This window comes from Phaethon lepturus, unplaced genomic scaffold, assembly GCF_000687285.1.
Source record: "Phaethon lepturus isolate BGI_N335 unplaced genomic scaffold, ASM68728v1 scaffold19771, whole genome shotgun sequence".
Classification (NCBI taxonomy): Eukaryota; Metazoa; Chordata; class Aves; order Phaethontiformes; family Phaethontidae; genus Phaethon; species Phaethon lepturus.
In genome coordinates, this window is record NW_010515887.1 from 2,161 (window position 1) to 21,482 (window position 19,322).

Below are 19,322 nucleotides of genomic sequence, written 5' to 3' on the forward strand. Positions count from 1 at the left end.
AGGGTGTTGGTCTCTTCTCCCAACTAACTAGTGGTAGGATGAGAGGAAATGGCCTCAGCTTGCGCCAGGGGAGGTTTAGATTGGATATTAGGAAAAATTTCTTCACTGAGAGGGTGGTCAGGCATTGGAACAGGCTGCCTGGGGTGGTGGTGGAGTCACCATCACTGGAAGTGTTCAAAAACCGTGTGGATGTGGCGCTTCAGGACATGGTTTAGTGGGCATGGTGGTTTTGGGTTAACAGTTGGACTTGATGATCTTGAAGGTCCTTTCCAACCTTAGTAATTCTGTGATTCTGTGATTCTGTGAAAAAGTGGACTGGTATTAATTTTTTGCTGTCTCTTCCAAACCAAGAACTCATGAAACTCATATGAACTACGTTCAAAACCAAGAAAAGGAGGCAATTCTTCATGCAATGGGCAGTAGATAAGAGAATCTCCTTGCCAAAGAAAATGCAAGAAGTTGTGGATGCAAGTTTACACAGGTTCAGGAGAAAAGGGGACAAGTAATCTTAGCCCACTGCCGAGACAACAGGATGACTGCATCCTCTGCCAAAACCAGTGTCATCATTATTATGTTCGATCCTCGTTCTTACAGCTCACCTTTAAAGGAGAGCTAAACTCAAACTGGAAGCAACTGAATTCAATATCCTGTCTGAACATGTTATTTATTTACATTTTTTTGGTTCTGACCTTCAGTTAATACTTCTGGATAAAAGTTGACATATAAAACTAATGTTATGATAGAAACAACATAATGATCATGAATACCACATGTCTGCATTAGTACAAGCTGAAATTCATTAAAGATTGTCTTAAAGATTAATGAAGCTTAAGGAGAAAAAGTTGCCACTTTTAAAACAGATAAAAAAGAGTAAGTTATACGTACAAAGGTGGCTTAAGTTCAACATGTCACAGACACAACATGCTCACCAGGGAAAGTTTGGTTTTTTTTTTTAACAAAAAATGAAAACGCAACTCTGAACAAGGTTAAAGATTGTATTTTAATCACAGACTGAAACATCATGATTTACAAAACTGATGGTTAGATTTAAAACCAACCACTACATCTTTCTGTGGGAATATTCCCCCCACACCCTAGCAGACTAGGGGTTCAAGTGAAGAACAGAGCTGTTCATGTTTGCCTTTGGGACTCAATAGTGATTTCCAGGATGATGACAGATGCTGCAAGAATTCACCTAAGATGCTTGTCAATGCATTTCATTTACCCAGCTGGAAGTGGTTTCTTCTAAGGAACTCTGCTCGATTCATCAAAAATCCCAACCATCTTGCAGCTTTCTGTCCAGAGCCTTCTCTGCAGCTCCTCATCATAGGCTACGTCAGCTGATTTTGTCCTTTCCTCATTGTAAAGGTAGCAGCCTCCAGCTCCTTCCATCTCAGGCGATACTGCTGCATACAGGGTTGTAGAGGCTCCTTCCTCTGGAGTCTGCAGAAACAAAACCAAAACAAATTCAGGCAAGGCAGGTACAACAGAAGAATTACATTACACCATAGGACCTTACCAGTGACAATCAGCTTCCCTAGTTTTGCATCACACTTGTGGTTGTTATGCAAACCTCAAGCTGGTAATGACAGAAATGCCACCTATTCAATCAGCGGAGTAGAGTCCATTTCTACAGCAGTGCTATTTTGAGAAAGCTTAAAGCCACAGAACAGATATATGGAAAACTCTGGTCCATTTTTTCAGGATCTAGTCAGATGGAGCGTACAAAATAATTGATTTATTTTCCACAGTTAGAGCTAATAAACCCAAAAGCAGATATTAAAATCCTACTTTATTTATCCATTTTGCAAGGATGAAAGGGTCTGTATTCTGCCTTAAGAAGATGAAGGCTATGCTGTGTGCGCAATGTGTTCATTGTAACAACATGACACAAGCAAAGGATCATTGAAAACATGACAGCAAATTAAGATTCTGCAGTTCAATCCAAGCAGGCAGGTAAACCAGGGAATTACATTTTACAGAGAGCACAGTTATCAGGTTTCTGCAGTGTCATAAAGCAAAATGGTGACAGATCTATAATGTCTGGTATACTGTGAGTATTAAATGAAAATTAATAAGGGAATAGTTTAGAGTGATAATTCCTTTCATCCTGAGGATATGCAAAACATTGCCATTTTGTATTCAGCAGAATTATTTCAATGGCAATTTTTTTCTTTTATTGAAACATATATATAAAACATAACATTTTATATGTTTTGTCTTTATCACTGATATAATCATGATCAATGCCTGCTAGACAATGCGTCATTTTACAATCCTTGCAGTCACTAACAGTAACAACGCTGCTCATAGCTTTGGCTGCTGCACCTGACAGGAGTTCTTTTCCTGAAGAACTCACTTGATGAATGAGACAGTACTGAATAGGTTACTCAGTGCCTAATTAAAAAAAACATAAATCTAAGACATTTGAAGCTTTTTGTGACAAGTTTCAGGTATTTTAAAAGGAAACAACTCCTATGTTTTCTCACTGTACAATTTATTAGAAATAATACATTTATCTGATGCATCTGGTGTTTGGTCTCATTTACAAATAAATTAGAGCCATGTCACACAATCACACAACAAGGCAAGGTTACACACACCGCGACTTCTCCGGCCGCCACCAGGGCAGAGCATCCTCAGCATCTGAAGGGAAACACATTCCCTGCGTGACCACCGGCACATTCCCCAAAAAGAGAACTGCTGAAGAAGGAACATGGCTTGCTGAGGTACTTCCATGCACAGAGCTCCACTGCTTCCATGCCAAGCCCTTGATCAAAGGTGTTTCAGCTGAAGGAAAAACTACTGATGCCAACAGACACCACCATACATTCCTTCAATGACCACAACATAGTCAGCTTTTACCATCAGTTACCACACAAAGACAGCATGTCCTGTTCCAAATAGACCAAATGAAATAAGGTGATAATTCAGCTATCCAACGCGCTATTCTCTCAGCAAAATATCAGTTAGTGCATTAAAAAAACTCGGGTCCAGGTAACTACTGGAATACTTTTTATGTTTTAAGAAGATCACTGTACTATGAGATATTGTCTAGAAACACTTAAAAAGTGCTTATTTACCCTAGTTTAGGTAAGGTACTACTATTACTTCTTCACCCTTTGTTATCTTACGGAAAATAGTGCTATTCACATCCAGCAGATTATTTAAATGGCATAAAGCTATGTGCATGCACAGTTCTTTGCAGGATCCGGATGACTCCAAGAAGTTGAAGTCTACATGTTCACATAGTGGCTACTATCATGATCAACTATGATGATAAAATATCTTTTTATGCTGCTGTAAAGTAGTAGAACAATGATGAATACAAGCGTTCATATTTTATACAATTTATTCTGGATGATAGAGAGAAATCAAAAGTTTTTTAAGGTACTGCTGTGCTTTACTTAAAAATTTAGCGACACAGATAAACCATTACTTCATGCTGTGGTTCACTGGACGTTATGTTCCTGAGTTCAACAGCTCTCCAGCACAAACAAGTATAAATGTCAATGTCAATGACTCCCAAATCTTAATGACAACAGCACAAAACTAAAATGCTTTAAAAAAATTTTCTGTGGGCAGAATTTGTGTGATTATGTCCTTATGAGGACAGCCTCAGAGACTGGTCTGTATGGGTCTTCCTACACCATCAGAAATACGACATGTCTTTGCTAATTTGCTGGGAAGGTTCTCCGAGGACATGCAGGATTTATCAAGTTTTTTCTTTTTTCATGATATGTCAAGTAAGTTCCTCACCAGAGGGGACCTATTCCAAATAATACCAAATACATTAAATAAAGGCTATGTAAGAATTGAAAGACAGTTGTTGGTTTTATTCATGCAGCCCTAGTACGCCTTTACCAAACCATTTTATATAGCAAACTGTTTCCTATTCTTCAATACAAAGAAAATATCGAGCAGGCACAGACAATAATAAACGTGCTTACATGGTCACACCGTGACCAGGCTATAGGCACAGTGACATCATCATCATCCAGTAAGGTCAGCTTGTGTAACTTTTCACAAGATTTAATTTGTTTTTCATCCTGTCCACCAGTTCTAATATGCTGAGTAGAAGGTTCTATGCAAAATTCCTATTCAGTTTCTATCACCTGTCACTAAAAGCAATTATCTAAACACATAAGGAAAAAATAATATAATACATAAAGCAATTACTGTATAATAATTTAAGTTAAAGGAAAACAATTTTTCCAGTGCAACAGGGAGCAGAGTTGCACATGGATGATTAATTAATTGTCTTATCTTATGAGTGCTTAATTAATGCTGAAAGCTTTAATGTTCCCTTACTTGAGGATCTCTTCATTGTTTTGGCACGTTTTCTGTTTTAAGGTAGAAAGGAAACCCTACACCACAAGTCCGCTAGCCTTCCAGCTGGGTGGATGACCTACCTGTTTTGAGAGGCTGGAAGAAAAGCACATGCTGTGACTCCATCTCTGGATCATGCCCATACCTACCGTGAAAGCACTGTACATCCACTTGCTCACACACAGTCAAGACTCTTTCTCAAAGTGCTGGATCTACTACACACCCATAGATCAGCTGCAACACATAGAAACACACAGATTCATGCACTCATGTCCTGCCTGTGTACCAGCACGTGAGGAGCTGCTGGGAAGGAAGAAGCTGGCAGTAGGTTGCAACCATTGGTGCAATTCATGAGTATCTGGACAGGGAGCAGGATGAATTGTTCCAGCAGTGGCAGCCTCACTTCTGGTTACCAACTTTCCTGGGAGACCCATAGCTCTTCTTTTACCACATGGTAGCCCACAAAAAGATGAGGAGGAACCATAAAGCCCTTGGAAGAGAAAACACCACAAGCAGGAGAAGACTACTGCAACACATCTGACCCATCCTTTGATGCCAACAGCCTTCTAGGAAGGACAGTACCTGATAATAGGCAGAGGAATCACCAGCCAGTGGTTGAATACCTTGATCTATAAAACCCAGGATCTTTGTCATGATGCTCTACAAACAGGAACAAGTTCCTGCTTTTGGGACTGTGAAGCATTATACCAAAATTTGCAGGTAGATAGGGAGTAATAATAAGTATCATTCAAATCACAGGGGAGGATACTCTACACGTTGCCAGAATTTAAAAAAACAAGAACAAAAAACCAGTAACAAAATAATACACATACATATAGGATCAGTAACATCTTGTTCATGAATTGGTTGGACTTGTTCTAAGACAAGAGGGATTCCTATAAATTGCACAATGACTCTTCACTCTTCAGTTACCAGCTTGTTTGTGCTGAACTTTTTTTAAATTGGACTTTTGTTTACAAATTATTATATTATTAGTATCCAAACAACTGTAATTAATACATTTGTCATATCCAAGTAAAATTGATTTCTGCTTAATTTTTTCATAACGAAATTCTGCATCTGCAATTCCTTTTGCCTGTAACAGTATTGATCACATCTTTTACTTTCTTTTGCAATTAACTATTTGTTTGCAGTATCCCTTCAACAGAATATAAAGGTCTGATTGAAATTACATATCTTTGTATTGCTCATTACATGGGTAGGCTGTAGAAGAATGAGAAAAAAGATTACACGTAACCAGATTGTTCAAGCAAAATGCAGCCCATATGCACAAAATGACATTATTTTGGCACTATTCCCAAAGAAAAAGATGGGTTTTATAGTAGCTTTGATATTTCTTTTTTTAAATATTCATCAATAGTAAGTCATCAACATAGAATAATTTTCCCTTGGCATGAAATGGAATATTCTGTTCTGTGAAAACTGGGACATATACTCAGGGGGTTTGTGTTTTAGTTTTGGGTTTTTAAGACTTGCCAGTTAATGCATTTTGATTAATGCGTTTTTAAGTACCATATAATCTTGTCAATACTAGGCACTAATGCTTGCAAAATGTGTTAGCTGACAGTCAGTCCCTCGAGCCACGTCACCATGAAATGTCACATCTTTTTCATTTGTCTGCTTAACTCTTTGGAAATCATGTGTCTGCATCAGTTATACTTTGTGGTATGTGGCTTTGTGGTGCTTTCCTTGTTAATCCATCTTCCACCTCCACCTGATTCATAGCTCAGAGTCCTGGGCAGACAGTATGGTATGTCCATCAGAAACCACAGAAAACTGGACAGAAAACAAAACCAATAAGCTCCTATAATTCCTCTTCTGCAACCCATTCATCTTCCCAGTACCATTTTCAGTAACTAGCAGCAAACACTGAGAACCTTGCTATGTGCCTTAAACACTATGACAAACAGTTTGAATGGATGGCACATATATACTTCAAATTGCATTGGTTGACAGAGTTGGCCATACGATTGAAAAAGCTGTAGTGATACAACCCGTGGTATCAAAGGAGTACTTACTCTGGAGTAGCTTCCCCGCACCCCAGTCAATCAGCTGATTGTACTTGGTTTGTATTTTATGACTTCAGGATGCTGCCATCTTAAGAGATGGCAGGAGAGAAGGTTGGGCAAAGAGGATGGAGAGCAGGAAGCAGCTGGCAAACTCAATGACTGACATCACAGTTGCATTTTGAGGGACACGAATGAGGGGCCAAACAGGCAGATGTGCACCCGGGACTGCCTGGTATACTGGCAAATGGCTTAATGCTGAGGAAGAACATGTTATAACACCTTTATCCATACAATTTGTGATGCAGAATACATTAAGTATTGGTGGAATGCCAATAGGAATACTCATCAGTACTGGTTATATAACGGCAGTCCTACCTCATGTACTCACATCCATTATATCATGCTCTTTTCAGTTCATATGGGAAATCTACTCATGGGCTGAAGAGTTAAAGGAGTTTTTCAGGGTTTTTTTTGGCACAGGGGCTGAGGATGTTTGCTCTGTGGCCTTGCTTTTTTAAATGGGTGAATTTCCATCAGGCCATTCCTGGCTCAGGTAATATGAAGACATGGCTCTGGCTAGTGACACATTTCCCAGGTTCCAGCTAGGAAGGCACAGCAAGCACTGAACAGGCCATCTTCTGGGCCTGGGTACTCAGGCACTCTGCCAGTGTTCTTTTGCTTTTCTCAACATTTATTATTCTGGCAATGTTTTTCAAATGTTAGTGTTTTACTGACTTGCTTCTGGACTGAAAAACTCTGTATATATAGAGTGTTCTGCCTTTTCCATCTTTCTTCAGGAAAGACAACGATCATCTGGGATCCCTGAGCAATACTATGCATATGGACAGTGGGGCTTAGCAACAAGAATGAGAATACAAAATTACTGTTACTTTGTACATCAAAGTCCTTCATCTACTTGCTGGCAGCTAATGGAGGGGTGACACCCAGTCACCCCTAATGCACTGCTTGACTCTCAAGAACAAAGGAAAACATGAAGCCACTGCAACACAGAATAGTTTGAAAACCATCAGAAATTGAGTAGCTGGGATAGCATTCCCATGAATATTAAAGCAAAAAAAATTTGTGAGAAACAAATTACCTCTGTTCCGGGGAGCACTGATTACTATGATCTGTGAACTACTGAATTATTTCAAAACCAGGTTACTTACAGGTGCAAGACTCCAACGTTAAATAACAACAGCTGCTCTAGTGTCACAGCCTCCTGGTGAGACAACGCTTGTTGTGCAACTTCTGCAGCGTCTAGACCTCCTAACGTGAATCGTTGCTTTGAAAATTTCAGCCAAAAAGTAATCAGTTGAATCAGTACAAAACCAAAGCGAGAATGGAAACCAGGACGCGGGCATAAGGACCTGTTCAGCAACCTTTGATCAATAAGGCTGTAACAGCTGACTGCAAGTCCTGGTGAGACCTGTGGCCAGGACCAACTGTCAGATCCCTAGGAAGCCAAAGCTGCCAGAGAGGTCTGGCAGCACAGCTTTTCACACTATCTTTGCCTTCACTCAAAAGCCCTGGTTTCCATCTGTGTTCTCTCTCTCCTCCTATTCTTTCCTATGTAGCTCACTATTATTCTCTTTCTTTCCAATTTCTGCCTTGATTATAGACCAGAAAGAGAGACGTTTTATTGAATATACAGTTCTCCCTAGAGACGCAGTTAGCACCATCAAATTAATTCCTCTTCAATCCCCAACTCATGGCAAAGAGAATTCTTTAATAAATTCACTCCTTAATAAAATTCTTTAGATTTCATCTTTAAAAAAGACAGCAGCGACAAACACAAATGGCTGAGTTAAAATGTGAAGCCTTTCTCCTGATAAAGTTGTGGCTACAGAGAAATAATTTCAGAATCAAAGATGTGAATATATAATAAAAGACAAAATATTGATGAATTAAGAACACTAGGAAATATTCAAGCTAAAAAAATACCAAAACATTGAAGAAAAGGAGCTTTTATAATATGAATAATTCATGCTTATTCTGGGAAAAAAGAGAAGCTTCTCCCTGAGCATCCTAGCACAAGACACTGTAAAGAATAGCAGCAGAGATAGCTGGCAAGCAGACACAAAGAGTATCAAACCCCGAATCTCTCCTTCTCTTTCTATTGAAACCAAATTTTCTGGAAGGATTTTTCAAAAAAGTCCAGGTACACAGAGAGCCTGAGAAGACCCACCTCATCTTCACATCAGCCCCTGTGTAGGTGGCTGAGAAATCTTTAGACAAAGTAGACTATGGAAAAGACTATAGACAAAGTAGCTATCCCCAAAGGCTGCCAGGGTCAGCTTGTTGGTCTGGGAGCCCAAGGAGCATGGCAGGTATGCAGCCTTGAATGCCTGATTTCCTACAAATCTTCTGATGGAGTCAACAGTGGAAGGTTTCACTTTGTGTTGTGCCAGAGCAATGCCTTCCGAGAAATCTGTTTTGCTGGAAAATTGCCAAGCAGCTCTACTCTGAAGCCCTGGGATGGCTCTTCTGACTCAAAACATGAACAGAGGTTTACTGAGGATGACAGTGACCACGGCTCTGAACCCTTCCCTTCCAAAGCAGCTGCTTCCGACTAAGCAGGACATCATGGGTCATCTCAAATAGCTTCAGATGCCTGTTTTCAGGCAGCTGAATGAAGCCCCTGTTGTCTGGCCAGCTTTTTGGGCCACACTGAAGAGACCTCCATTTATTTCAAATACCAGCTTCAACAGTGAACTCGCTTGCAGATACCACAAAAATAAATTCATGTGTCTTAATTTCAAACTGAATCTCTCTCACTTAGAAGTGCAATATAACCTCAGTGATTTGAGCAGGACTGTTTGTGGATCCATACTTTGCATTTTCTAAGCCACTGAAATGAAGGACTAGAAGAACAATGTTTAGTTTCAAGCAATTTCCAAAACAGAAACATTAACTCAACTTTACATGAGTGAATTTGAGCAGGGACTGGAAACTTTGGGTCAAAGTCATTAATCATAACTGAATTCTTTGTTCATTTTGTCAAGTGCATTGAGGAAGATTACTTTGCCTGAATGTTGATCCCTAAGCTCACTTTGCAGCAGACAGCAGTGTCTTCAAAGTCAGAACTGAGATATGGCTACAGCCACTCAAATTACATTACACTTCTTACCTCATTCAGCTCAGAAACAATACGCAAAATTTGACAGATAGGAGTCTGCTGCCCCAGACATTGCATAATCATCCAGCCAGGGACTGTCACTTGCTGGAAGAACATCCCGTCTCTAGGAAATAAGGCAGGCAATAACAGGAGGAGAGCGCCGAGAGAGTACACGTACTTCACAAAATGCTGGAGCCTCTTCTGGGAGCGTGGCACTCTGTCTGGTTAGCCAGCCCTCTGGAAACCAGGCGATGTCCCGGAGCTGCCTATTGCTGAGGATGCCTGACTTAAATCACTCAGAATTGTCCAGGGTATCTTCACATAATCCGGGATTTTCTGCAACACCTCCATACACAGACGGGCAAGTGATTTACTGAAGCAAATGTGCAAGTCAGGAGAAGAGATGAGGAAAGAAGAAGCCTCCTACATCCTAATCCTGATGCCTTGCACACTAGGCTGTTACTCCTTTTCTGCGTTTGTAAAGGAAAATGCACAATTTGTTTACTACCAGTTTTATGGCCATAATTAAAGTATCACGTGAGCAATTCAATATAATCTTCTTCATTCCCAGACGTAGGCTGATCTGCCATTAAGTAAATACTTAATTACAGCTTAGTATTCATGCTAGATATATGCTGAGGAAAATATTTTTATTAACGATGCAAGGTTTTAATTCTACTGAGTTTTGAACTATTACTATCTGAGAAATATGAATAAGAGCATAAGACTACTCCTCCCTCCAACAAAGCTCTTGGAGAGGCAAACTTTTTGATAGGTAGCAGCTGGAACATCTGCATCATTTAATAAAATATGCCAGATTTTTAGTTGAAAACACAATTTAGATATGAATCAAAATGGGAATGAACCAAAATTAAAGAGGACTTAAAACAACAACCAACCATGAAAGCTTTACAGCTTTCATTCTCTATGCGTTAGGTTATACCAGTACATTGGTCATCTTTAGTTTGCTGAATTCTTTCAAATGATGCCAGATTTTGACAACCAAATAAAAACAACACAGACAAGAACAGAGAAGTGTTTACATTCGAAATGGTAGCTGCATTTTTTACTAACCCCAGAGAGCAGGAGACACAGCAAGGCTCTAAGTGCTGAAGAGGATGCTCATGAGTGCATACACTGCCGAACAAGTTCTTTTATTACCTGCCTGCTCACACAAAGTAAAATGTCTTTGCTGGCTTTTGCCGAAAACACAAGACTTCAGGCATGAGCTATATGGCGACTTCTGACTCGTAGCCCCGCACTGTCATCGCTTCTCTTTTACTTACTGTTTAACATTTGACAAGTTGCTTTGTCCATATATCTTGTTCTCCTTCCTTAGAAAATGGAAACTGACACATCTCCAATGTCACAACTTTCTTATAAGGGGTGTTTTTTGGGGTTGTTTTTTTTTTTATGCTTATAAGCACTCGGGATGGGCAATGGAACTCCGAAATATTTAACAGATAACCACAATATAGCAAATCTTTACCAACAACAAGATCAAAAAGCATAAAGACTGCGCAGAACACAGACAAAATGAGATGGCTCAAAATTACCCAGGCCAGTGGCTGGCTGTTTCACAGCCCCTTCTGTTTAAATTGCTACAACCCCCCTTCTGCGCCCAAACTGCGGGAGGGCTATGCCACCCGTGGGCTCAGCGGGGCGGTGGGGCTGGCAGAGGCTGGTTGCTCACCTGCCCGCTGGGGGCACTTGCTGAGACCGGAGGGCTCAGGTGAGAAGGTGCAAATCCCTTCCTGGAGCACCAGGTAAGGTCCGCGGAGGACACTTGCCTTCCAGGACTCGGGCAGGCCACGCGCCTGCGCTGGCAAAGATGGGGACCAGAAACAGCGAAGCGCGCAAAACTAACCCAAAATGACCACAGGGCGGTACAGCTCCGCATTAATAGCACGCAAACAGGCCCGGGAAGGTGGGAGAGATGAAAGCAGAAATACACTTTCCCCCGGAGTGCTCGTGCCGAGGTTGCACGCTGGCCGGGCTGCAGCCGGCCCCGCAGACGGGCCGGAGGGCTCACGCACAGCCCTGCGCCTGGGGCCACCAAGATGGCCCCTCGACAGCATGGAGTGCTCGTGCCGAGGTTGCACGCTGGCCAGGCTGCAGCCGGCCCCGCAGATGGGCCGGAGGGCTCACGCACAGCCCTGCACCTGGGGCCACCAAGATGGCCCCTCGACAGCAGAGCTGCCTGCCTGCCACAGAGCTCCTGGGCAGAGAGACATCGCCTCGCAGCGCTTGCCCTCGCCCTGGGCCTCGGCCTTTGTCTCCTCTTCCCTTCTGCTGACGCCAAGACTTTCTGCAGGACTGAAGCACGCGGAGGCTGCGCTGGCTGGGAGGAAGAAGCAGAAGCTTCAAGCAGATCACCAAATACCACTTAGCACTCTCCGTGCCCCGACTGGTCTGGTTTTCTCTTTTCTATATAGTTATTGTGTTTAAATTATGGTTGTGCAGTATTCCCCAAGCTGAGAGGAGAATGCCAAACTGGAGGACACATAAAAGTGGTGGAGAGCGAAGGAATTTTATTCTGCAAATATGTGTTTCCTATAATTCCAGTTGCTGGCAATTTCAGCATTGAATCTTGAACAATAAACCAAAAAGATACGAACAAGGAAGTTAATTTAGGTCTGTCCCTGGTGACATACTCCAAAGATGGAAAACAAGAAGAGTAGACTAGCTTTCTATAGTTATTTTAGTGAAAGAATGGAAATAGAAATAGGTGAGAGTGGCTCAGATTTTCTAATCCTATCTTTCTGACAGATACAGTAAACAGAATTAGTTAGTTCAAATCAGTAATCACAGATATATGTCCTTGGTTTTGATGAGAAAAATGTGCCCAATAAGTTCAAGGTATTTCTGTTTAAGTAATAAAATCCTTAAAAAATGACAGTTCTCTTCATTTTAATTAAAGCCGTATTTCATCTGAAAGCAGCTTGTAAAAAAAACAAGGAAAAAATCAGTCATCTTGTACATAAAACTACTGTTTCCCATTTTTTATCACAACAGAATGCTAAAGTCAGAAAATCACAGATAGGTTCTGAAACCATATGACTATGGAGCTGTCTTTGTAGTTTATCCTCTCAGTTACCCAAAGGAATTACTGAATTTAAAGGCAAAATTTATATTCAGTTGCAAATCGACATATCTGAATACTTACTAAGCCACTAGAATCAACCTGTTTTTAACAAAATAACTAAAAATACAAGTGCAAAGAGGACTGAATCTTATTATTCAAATCAAGCTTTTTATTGTGTGGACTGCAAGTGAGTTTAAGCTCTATAACTTAAATCCCTTTGTTTAAATCAATCAACCCCAGGGCTCCTTACTGTCTGCCACAGAACCTATCGATGGCTTCAATTCAGAAAAGCCCCAAAGAACATGTATAACTTTAGACAGACAAATAGTGCCATTGATTTCAATGAGAATAGTCATGTTTCCAAAATTATGTCAGACAAGATCTGAAGCATCATATCTTTTACCGCAGAGCTCATTATAGAGAGCAAACACGCAAACTCTCAGCCATGCAAATGTTTCCCAAGGTCTGAAACAGAAGCAAAAAACTTCCATCTTGAAAAAAATCACTCGAGTTTAAAGTCATCACATTTAATCAGCTAAATGGTCTGAAAGAAGGGCAGGTTGGTACTCGTAGTGCAGAGCGGGATGTTAGTCTGGGGAGAGGTGATAACTTTATCAATTTGCAAGGGGCCGGAGAGAGAAAAACAAAGGTGGCAGCTCTTGCCAGTGGAACAGATAAAGGAAAGCAGGGAATTGGGATGTACTGACAATTTTTAAGTACTAGTAAGTAGCCAGACTCAGATTTACTATCCACCAAAGTTGTTGCTTTTACTATCCAGGCTTACTTTTAAGGTGTTTTGTAAACCTTCATTAAGGTAGCAGATGGAGCCATTAATTAGTGAAAAACATCTCCCCTGCAAAGGCCAGAACTGGATTTGGTGGTAGATGTGGTCCTTCCCGTGTTCCTGTTTCCTTTGCCGGATGAAGGAAGTCACAGCAGAAGTGTCATGTTGCTGTACCGGTGACACGGTATGCCCCAGTCCTGTGCGAATGACTAAAACTGACTGCCCTGGCTTGTGTCGCAGGAAGAATTGGTTCATGTTGCAGAAATTAGCTCCATAGTGAACAGCCAAAGCTCATTACCTGAAGGAGGATGATGAAAAACTGGAAAGGAGAAAAACATTTAATCCCTTCCACACCCAAAATTTTTCTCCAATCTGCTATTTAAAAAAAAAAAAAAAAAGAAAGGAAAAAAAAAAGTTGTGGGGCAAGAACGTTAAAAATCCCAACAATCTTCCTGAAAACCTTCATATTCCTTTTATTTCATTCTCCGATAACTCCTGTTTCTGCAGAGAGCTTCTGACCGGGGTTTTGATACTGGACAGATTAAGGACCGAGAGACTTACACTTGCAGAAATATCAGTAGCCCAAATAACGCAGTGAGAATTAACCTTTTCTTTTTATTAAGTGCCCCAGGAGAGTTTCTGTTGCACTTGAACTCAGAGGGCTTTTTGACTAAAAGGTTAGAGCAGTTGGTTAGAGTGGGAAACAAATACTGTGAGGTTTTGTGGTTCAACAAATACATGTTACGGACTCATCTAGTGCCAAAATAATTCGCTTTGTTTAGGGAGCTTGTATTGATCTGAGCTCTTTGGTAATGCCATTTTGCTACACACGTCCGTTTGCCTCGAGAGTCCAATCAATGAGCCATCCCCGCTCGCTCGCTCGCAGTGGTACACTGCAAACAGCGATGCTCCAGATGATTAAACTTCTGTTTCCCGGGAAAAATTCCAGTTGAATTAATGCAGAGCTGTGCTGCGGTTTTAGTAACTGCTTTTAACTTGTAAAAATACAGGCTGAGGTCTGAGCAGAGGCTTGAACGCCAGCGCAGAGCGCCTGTCCCAGCCCTCCCTGCTGCCCCTCCCGCCTGCCCGGCAGCTTGCTTAAAATTCCGCTCTTCACCTGCAAGTCTGCACAACTCTGCAGCCGCCTGTTGTTATTTAATATGTACTTCACAGCCGAATTGAATTGTTCCAATCAAGATTAGGACTCCGTTTCTCGAGGTGGTATGCAAAGCACGTCTGCAGTCTAAACTTGCACCCATTTCTCCGCCTGCCCTTTCATCATGCCCCACGACAATCTCACAGACAGTCCCAGCTCTTTTTCATTCCCTTTTCCTCCTAAATTCCTAAATGCCTCTTGCCAGGCCCTCACTGCAACCTCACTGAGTGTGGCTCCTACATCAGTGTGCCAGGCACTTGCCCCGTTGGGTCAGATCCCTTTTTGCAGCCCATATGCCATGTGGAGCAGGGTCTCCTCAGGGGCTCAGGGTTGGTGGGCTCCCAGCCCAGCACCGACACTCGCCTTCCTTGGATTACCCATCCATGTCACTGAGCCCTTTCAGAAACAAAAAAGGGGTAGAGAGCAGCCTTCAAAGCATGAGCTCTTGGGGCAGATGGCTCTTACCATCTCCTGAGAAAACAAAGGCGCAAGCCCAAGCCTTTTGAGAGTAGAGAAAGAAGAGGGAAATATTAGGTGTAACCTCATCAATACATTGACCCAGCCAAATCGGAGAAGACAGGAGAAATGGTAGGTCCACAAGCAGTGCCAGGCCCTTACAGCAGGGCTCCTCTTGCAGCAAAATCGCAAGGGGAGTCGAAATGGTGGTGTGACAGCATGTTGCACTGCTGGATGTGTGGGGCTGCGGGGAATGAGGGCGAGCGGCGCTGGTCTCGGGGCGCGGAGGGCACCAGCATCAGCCACAATCCCTCGGCCCTTCCCAAGGCATGAGCCGCTTCTGCGGCTTTGGGGGGCGAGCCGGAAAAATCCCTTTGCTCTGCAAACATCTCCTGAGCTCATGTGGCTAGTTTTTAGTCCCTGATCTCGGTAAAAGAGCCACAATCGAGAAACAAGACTTTCCAAGCAGCACAGTTTTTATATAAAAATAATCTTAATGTTTGGGTTTTTCCAATTACATAAACTCCTTAGTGACCAAACCATAACTGACCTTTACTTTTAAAGCTGTGTTCAATAAAAGAGGATTACAATTGTTTGTGAACTTTGGTAAGTCTGTAACATGGCTCAGGGAAAAAACCCTTAATTTATATTTGTCTGATCCCTAATAGATGCTGACAGTCTGTGAAACAAATAGTTTTAATTATTTTCTCCTTGCTGAATCTCAGGTCTCATCATTTAATCAAAAAATAGCACATTACCGACAACCGGGATTAAAAGGAGAGTCATACAGTAGGAAAAACAGGAAATTACATTAGCAGCAAATAGTGACAAATATGTCCTTCTCATTGCAACCCTGTCCTGAGACAGCAGAATATTTACAACTCCCCCATTAAAAAAAAAAAAAAATCTAAACAAAACAAAAAAAAACCTTAAGACTTTTTCCATTTATCATTTATCCTGAGATTTATGGCTATTGAAAATGTCAATGTGGTATATTTTCTGCAATAAAAAAAATACTTTAAAGTCTCCTTTCCGTTATTAACAAACAATGTATGGACCTTACACGTTGGTGTAAAATGAGAGCTACTTCTTTTTTTATTGGAACTACTGATGCATGAAAATGACTATAGAGCTAATCAATAGGTAATGACTATATTTCAGGAGTAATGCTCTGTTCAGAGAAAAAAAAAGGCTGCAATTCACAAACAATTATTGACACCATAAAGCACATGAATCAATGCCCATAAGAGATCTGTACATTATTTAAAATTTCTTTAGCAAAATTTGTCTTTGTTCCTTCATCCTAGAGTAATTTTTCCTGCTTGAAATACTGTGAATATGTTAAAGGTTAGTGTGAATATGTTAAAGACACTAGAATGAAATGCAAAAGCTAGACTTCTGATGGATAAGCCTAACAGCCAGCAGTGGCGTGACTATTATCACTGTAGCCACGGGAATCTGTGCAAAGCCCTTTCTTGCATAAGACACTGTCAGTCACAAAATGATCAAGACCTCACCTCTCACAGGCCCAGTATAAGCCTGCAGGACTTCAAATTTTTAGTCTTCCTAGTTCCTTTTTTGGCGTGCAATGTTTTACTGCTCAGGGTAACTGGAAGTAGGTGAGGTGGCCGGAGCTGGAGGTGCTGTGCCCCAGTGCCCGCTGAAGTCTCCCAGAGAGACAGATCTATCGCTGGCTCCTATAGTGAACCGATGAGTTCCCATTTGCCCAATTCTCTAAATATAGCCCTTTGCCTTGGTTTTATTGCCACCTCTGTGTAGAGCAAGGGAAAAGCATGAACTAGTCCATGGGACAAATCTGAATTCGCCTCTGTTAACACAGGGGAGGGAATAATCCATCCATTCTTCTCGTGCATGAACAAATACCCCAGATGTACAGGGCAGTGAAGAAGCCGATTACCCCTGGCTCTCACATTTCTCTTTTTGAGTCACATGCCACTTGAGACGTGGCTCGTTTATAGCCTGAAATTATGTACCTTTACCTTAGGTTTTAATTGCAATTCAGTCTGCTTACCCCCGAACAAACATCTGGTCTTTGCTTAGAGAGCTCGAGCACCTGACAACAGTTACCAGCAGCATCTGATAGGAGGGAGAGATTTTCAAAAGAATAAATACCCAGCTGCGGCTTGAAATAACCAGATTTGGGTGTCTTACTACAGTTCTGCAGAAGAAAACAGCAGTATTTTTTAATCACTAATACAATAAAATGGAGAAAAGTGGTTTGGTTCTTGAAAAATCAGGCAGATTCCTCTTCTAGTCTAAATTAATATTACGAAGAATTTACAAATAGCTGTTGATGACCACAGTAGAAAAAAACCCACGTAACCACAAAGAGAAATTTGAAGAGAAAATAGCACTGAGGTACACGTTCTTACAGAAAATGTTTCCCTAAGCAAAAATAGATGCTCGAGCCAAGTATGCTCTTTAACTCCTTTTCTGAAAATGCAAACTCCTTTCAAAAAAGCTCACTCAGGGTTTTTTTCCTTTTATTTAGGCAAGTATGAGAATGAAGATTTTCTCGGCGCACACTACTCATTTGCAAGTAGTAGAGAGCTGCTCACGTTCATAGAGTTGCTTTTGTGTAGAAAAGGAAATAAAATCTAGACATTCTTCTGGCCTGCGCTAACTGCTGCTGCATTGAATAAGTACAAATATAATGCTTTCGAAACTATAAAGGGTGAAGCAGACTCAGCGAAATGGAGATGAGAAAATAGCCCAGAATATATTGACATAATTTAAAAATAAACATAAAAATATGCATCTGTGAGGTGAGGAGCAGGAAAGGAAGCTGCTATCCCAAAGCTCGCCTGCCGGAGCGCACTGCCCTGCTGGCTCCCCGTTTTCCAGTTTAATTTAGAGGAAAGGTTACTGTCATCTATCATGTTCCACGGGTTGTCAGAAAAGCCAGCCCTATGTATTCTATCATAAAGAAACCCCACTGAAGAGGTGTTTTAAACACCTGCAATGGAGGTCAGCCGACTACTTGCCAGCTGCATCGTAGCTCTGCCCTTTCTTCCAATTCAAAAGTTTATTAGCCAGAGGATAATTGCAGGTGTTTTCGTCCATAATCCACAGTGACAATAAGAAACAGTAGATCAAATGAAAAGGATCTTGCAGTCTTACAAAATATTCAGTGCTTTGTATTTTGTTAGAGCTATTTATATAGCTTTCCTAAAAATTCTTAGGTATTAATTTCTTCACTGAAAATAAAAGTGAAAAAATGTTATTTAAAACTACTTCAACAATATATGTATAACTTGCAAATTTACAGTTGATTACTTTTTTGCTTCGTATATTTAATTAAAAGGAAATTATGTTTCATTAATATAACCGTGTATATGAAAAAGTTCTATACTTGAAGGTAAGAGATCTTTTAAAATGCAATTATCTAATTTCTACAGATTTTAGCAAACGGACTCCAAAACGTGAAAGGCACGCCAGGCTTCTGCACTTTAGAGACATCTATTTTCCTATTATAAAGGCACTTTGTAACTGTAATAAGAAAATACTTGCAAAAGCCTGTTAATAAATACCTACTGTCACCAGAAGTTTTACAGAAATACATGTTGACCGTGAAAATATGGAAAAATAAGAAATGAAGTTATGTGCACTGACTTAAGAAAAATACCTTCCACCTACCACACATGAATATAAGGAATTTTTTATGCAAGAAAGCTGTTTACATGAAGAAATACCTTACATGAAGAATACAGCAATGCTGTGTTCTTTACCAGAGAAACTATGCACTGTTTACTAATTCCTTGAAGTGGCAAAAACACATACATCTCAGTGACATGATTCATAGACAGACATTTCCATCATAAATATAAAAGAAACCCTACAGGCTGCTGACAGCAATGAAAGCTGAATGAGAGATTACTGAAATACAGCTAAATTGAGGGCAGCTTAAGAGACCTATGTTTCAGTTCACCACACCATTTATTTCTTGACAGTTCAAATTTTCGGTATAATCCTAAGGATTTATTTTTAAATCTAAGCACCCATTCATATCAGAGGGCAAAGCTTTAACTCAGTCATTTGGAGCATCAACACATTTTAGCTATCATAATGGATCCATGATCAGTAGTTTGCAGCAGGTCTATTGTTCTGATTTGAAACACACATCCAAGAAAGACCAAAAACCCAGCTTTGCCCCCTCTAAATTATCACATCATGGTTTAAATAAAAAAGTCACAAAAAGTTAAAAAAAAAAAAAAGATTTTCCAGATTTTAAAATGTGCAGTATAATCTCTCCATAAGAAAACTATGGCAAGTAGCGGTGAAAACACCAATTCACGTGAGGCAGACCTGCCATCACAAACCAGGAACATAAGAATACCTTTCTT

At 40.8% G+C, this 19,322-nt stretch overlaps 1 protein-coding gene across 1 annotated transcript in view; it reads right to left on the reverse strand.

Annotated features, from left to right (window-relative positions):
• Positions 1-1,245: 1,245 nt before the first annotated feature.
• DHRSX (dehydrogenase/reductase (SDR family) X-linked) overlaps positions 1,246-19,322 on the reverse strand; it is a 40,420-nt gene continuing 22,343 nt past the window's right edge. The window contains exon 3 of the mRNA XM_010295921.1: positions 1,246-1,443. Within this exon, the coding sequence (XP_010294223.1) occupies positions 1,246-1,443 (198 nt within the window). The remainder of the gene's footprint in view (positions 1,444-19,322) is intronic.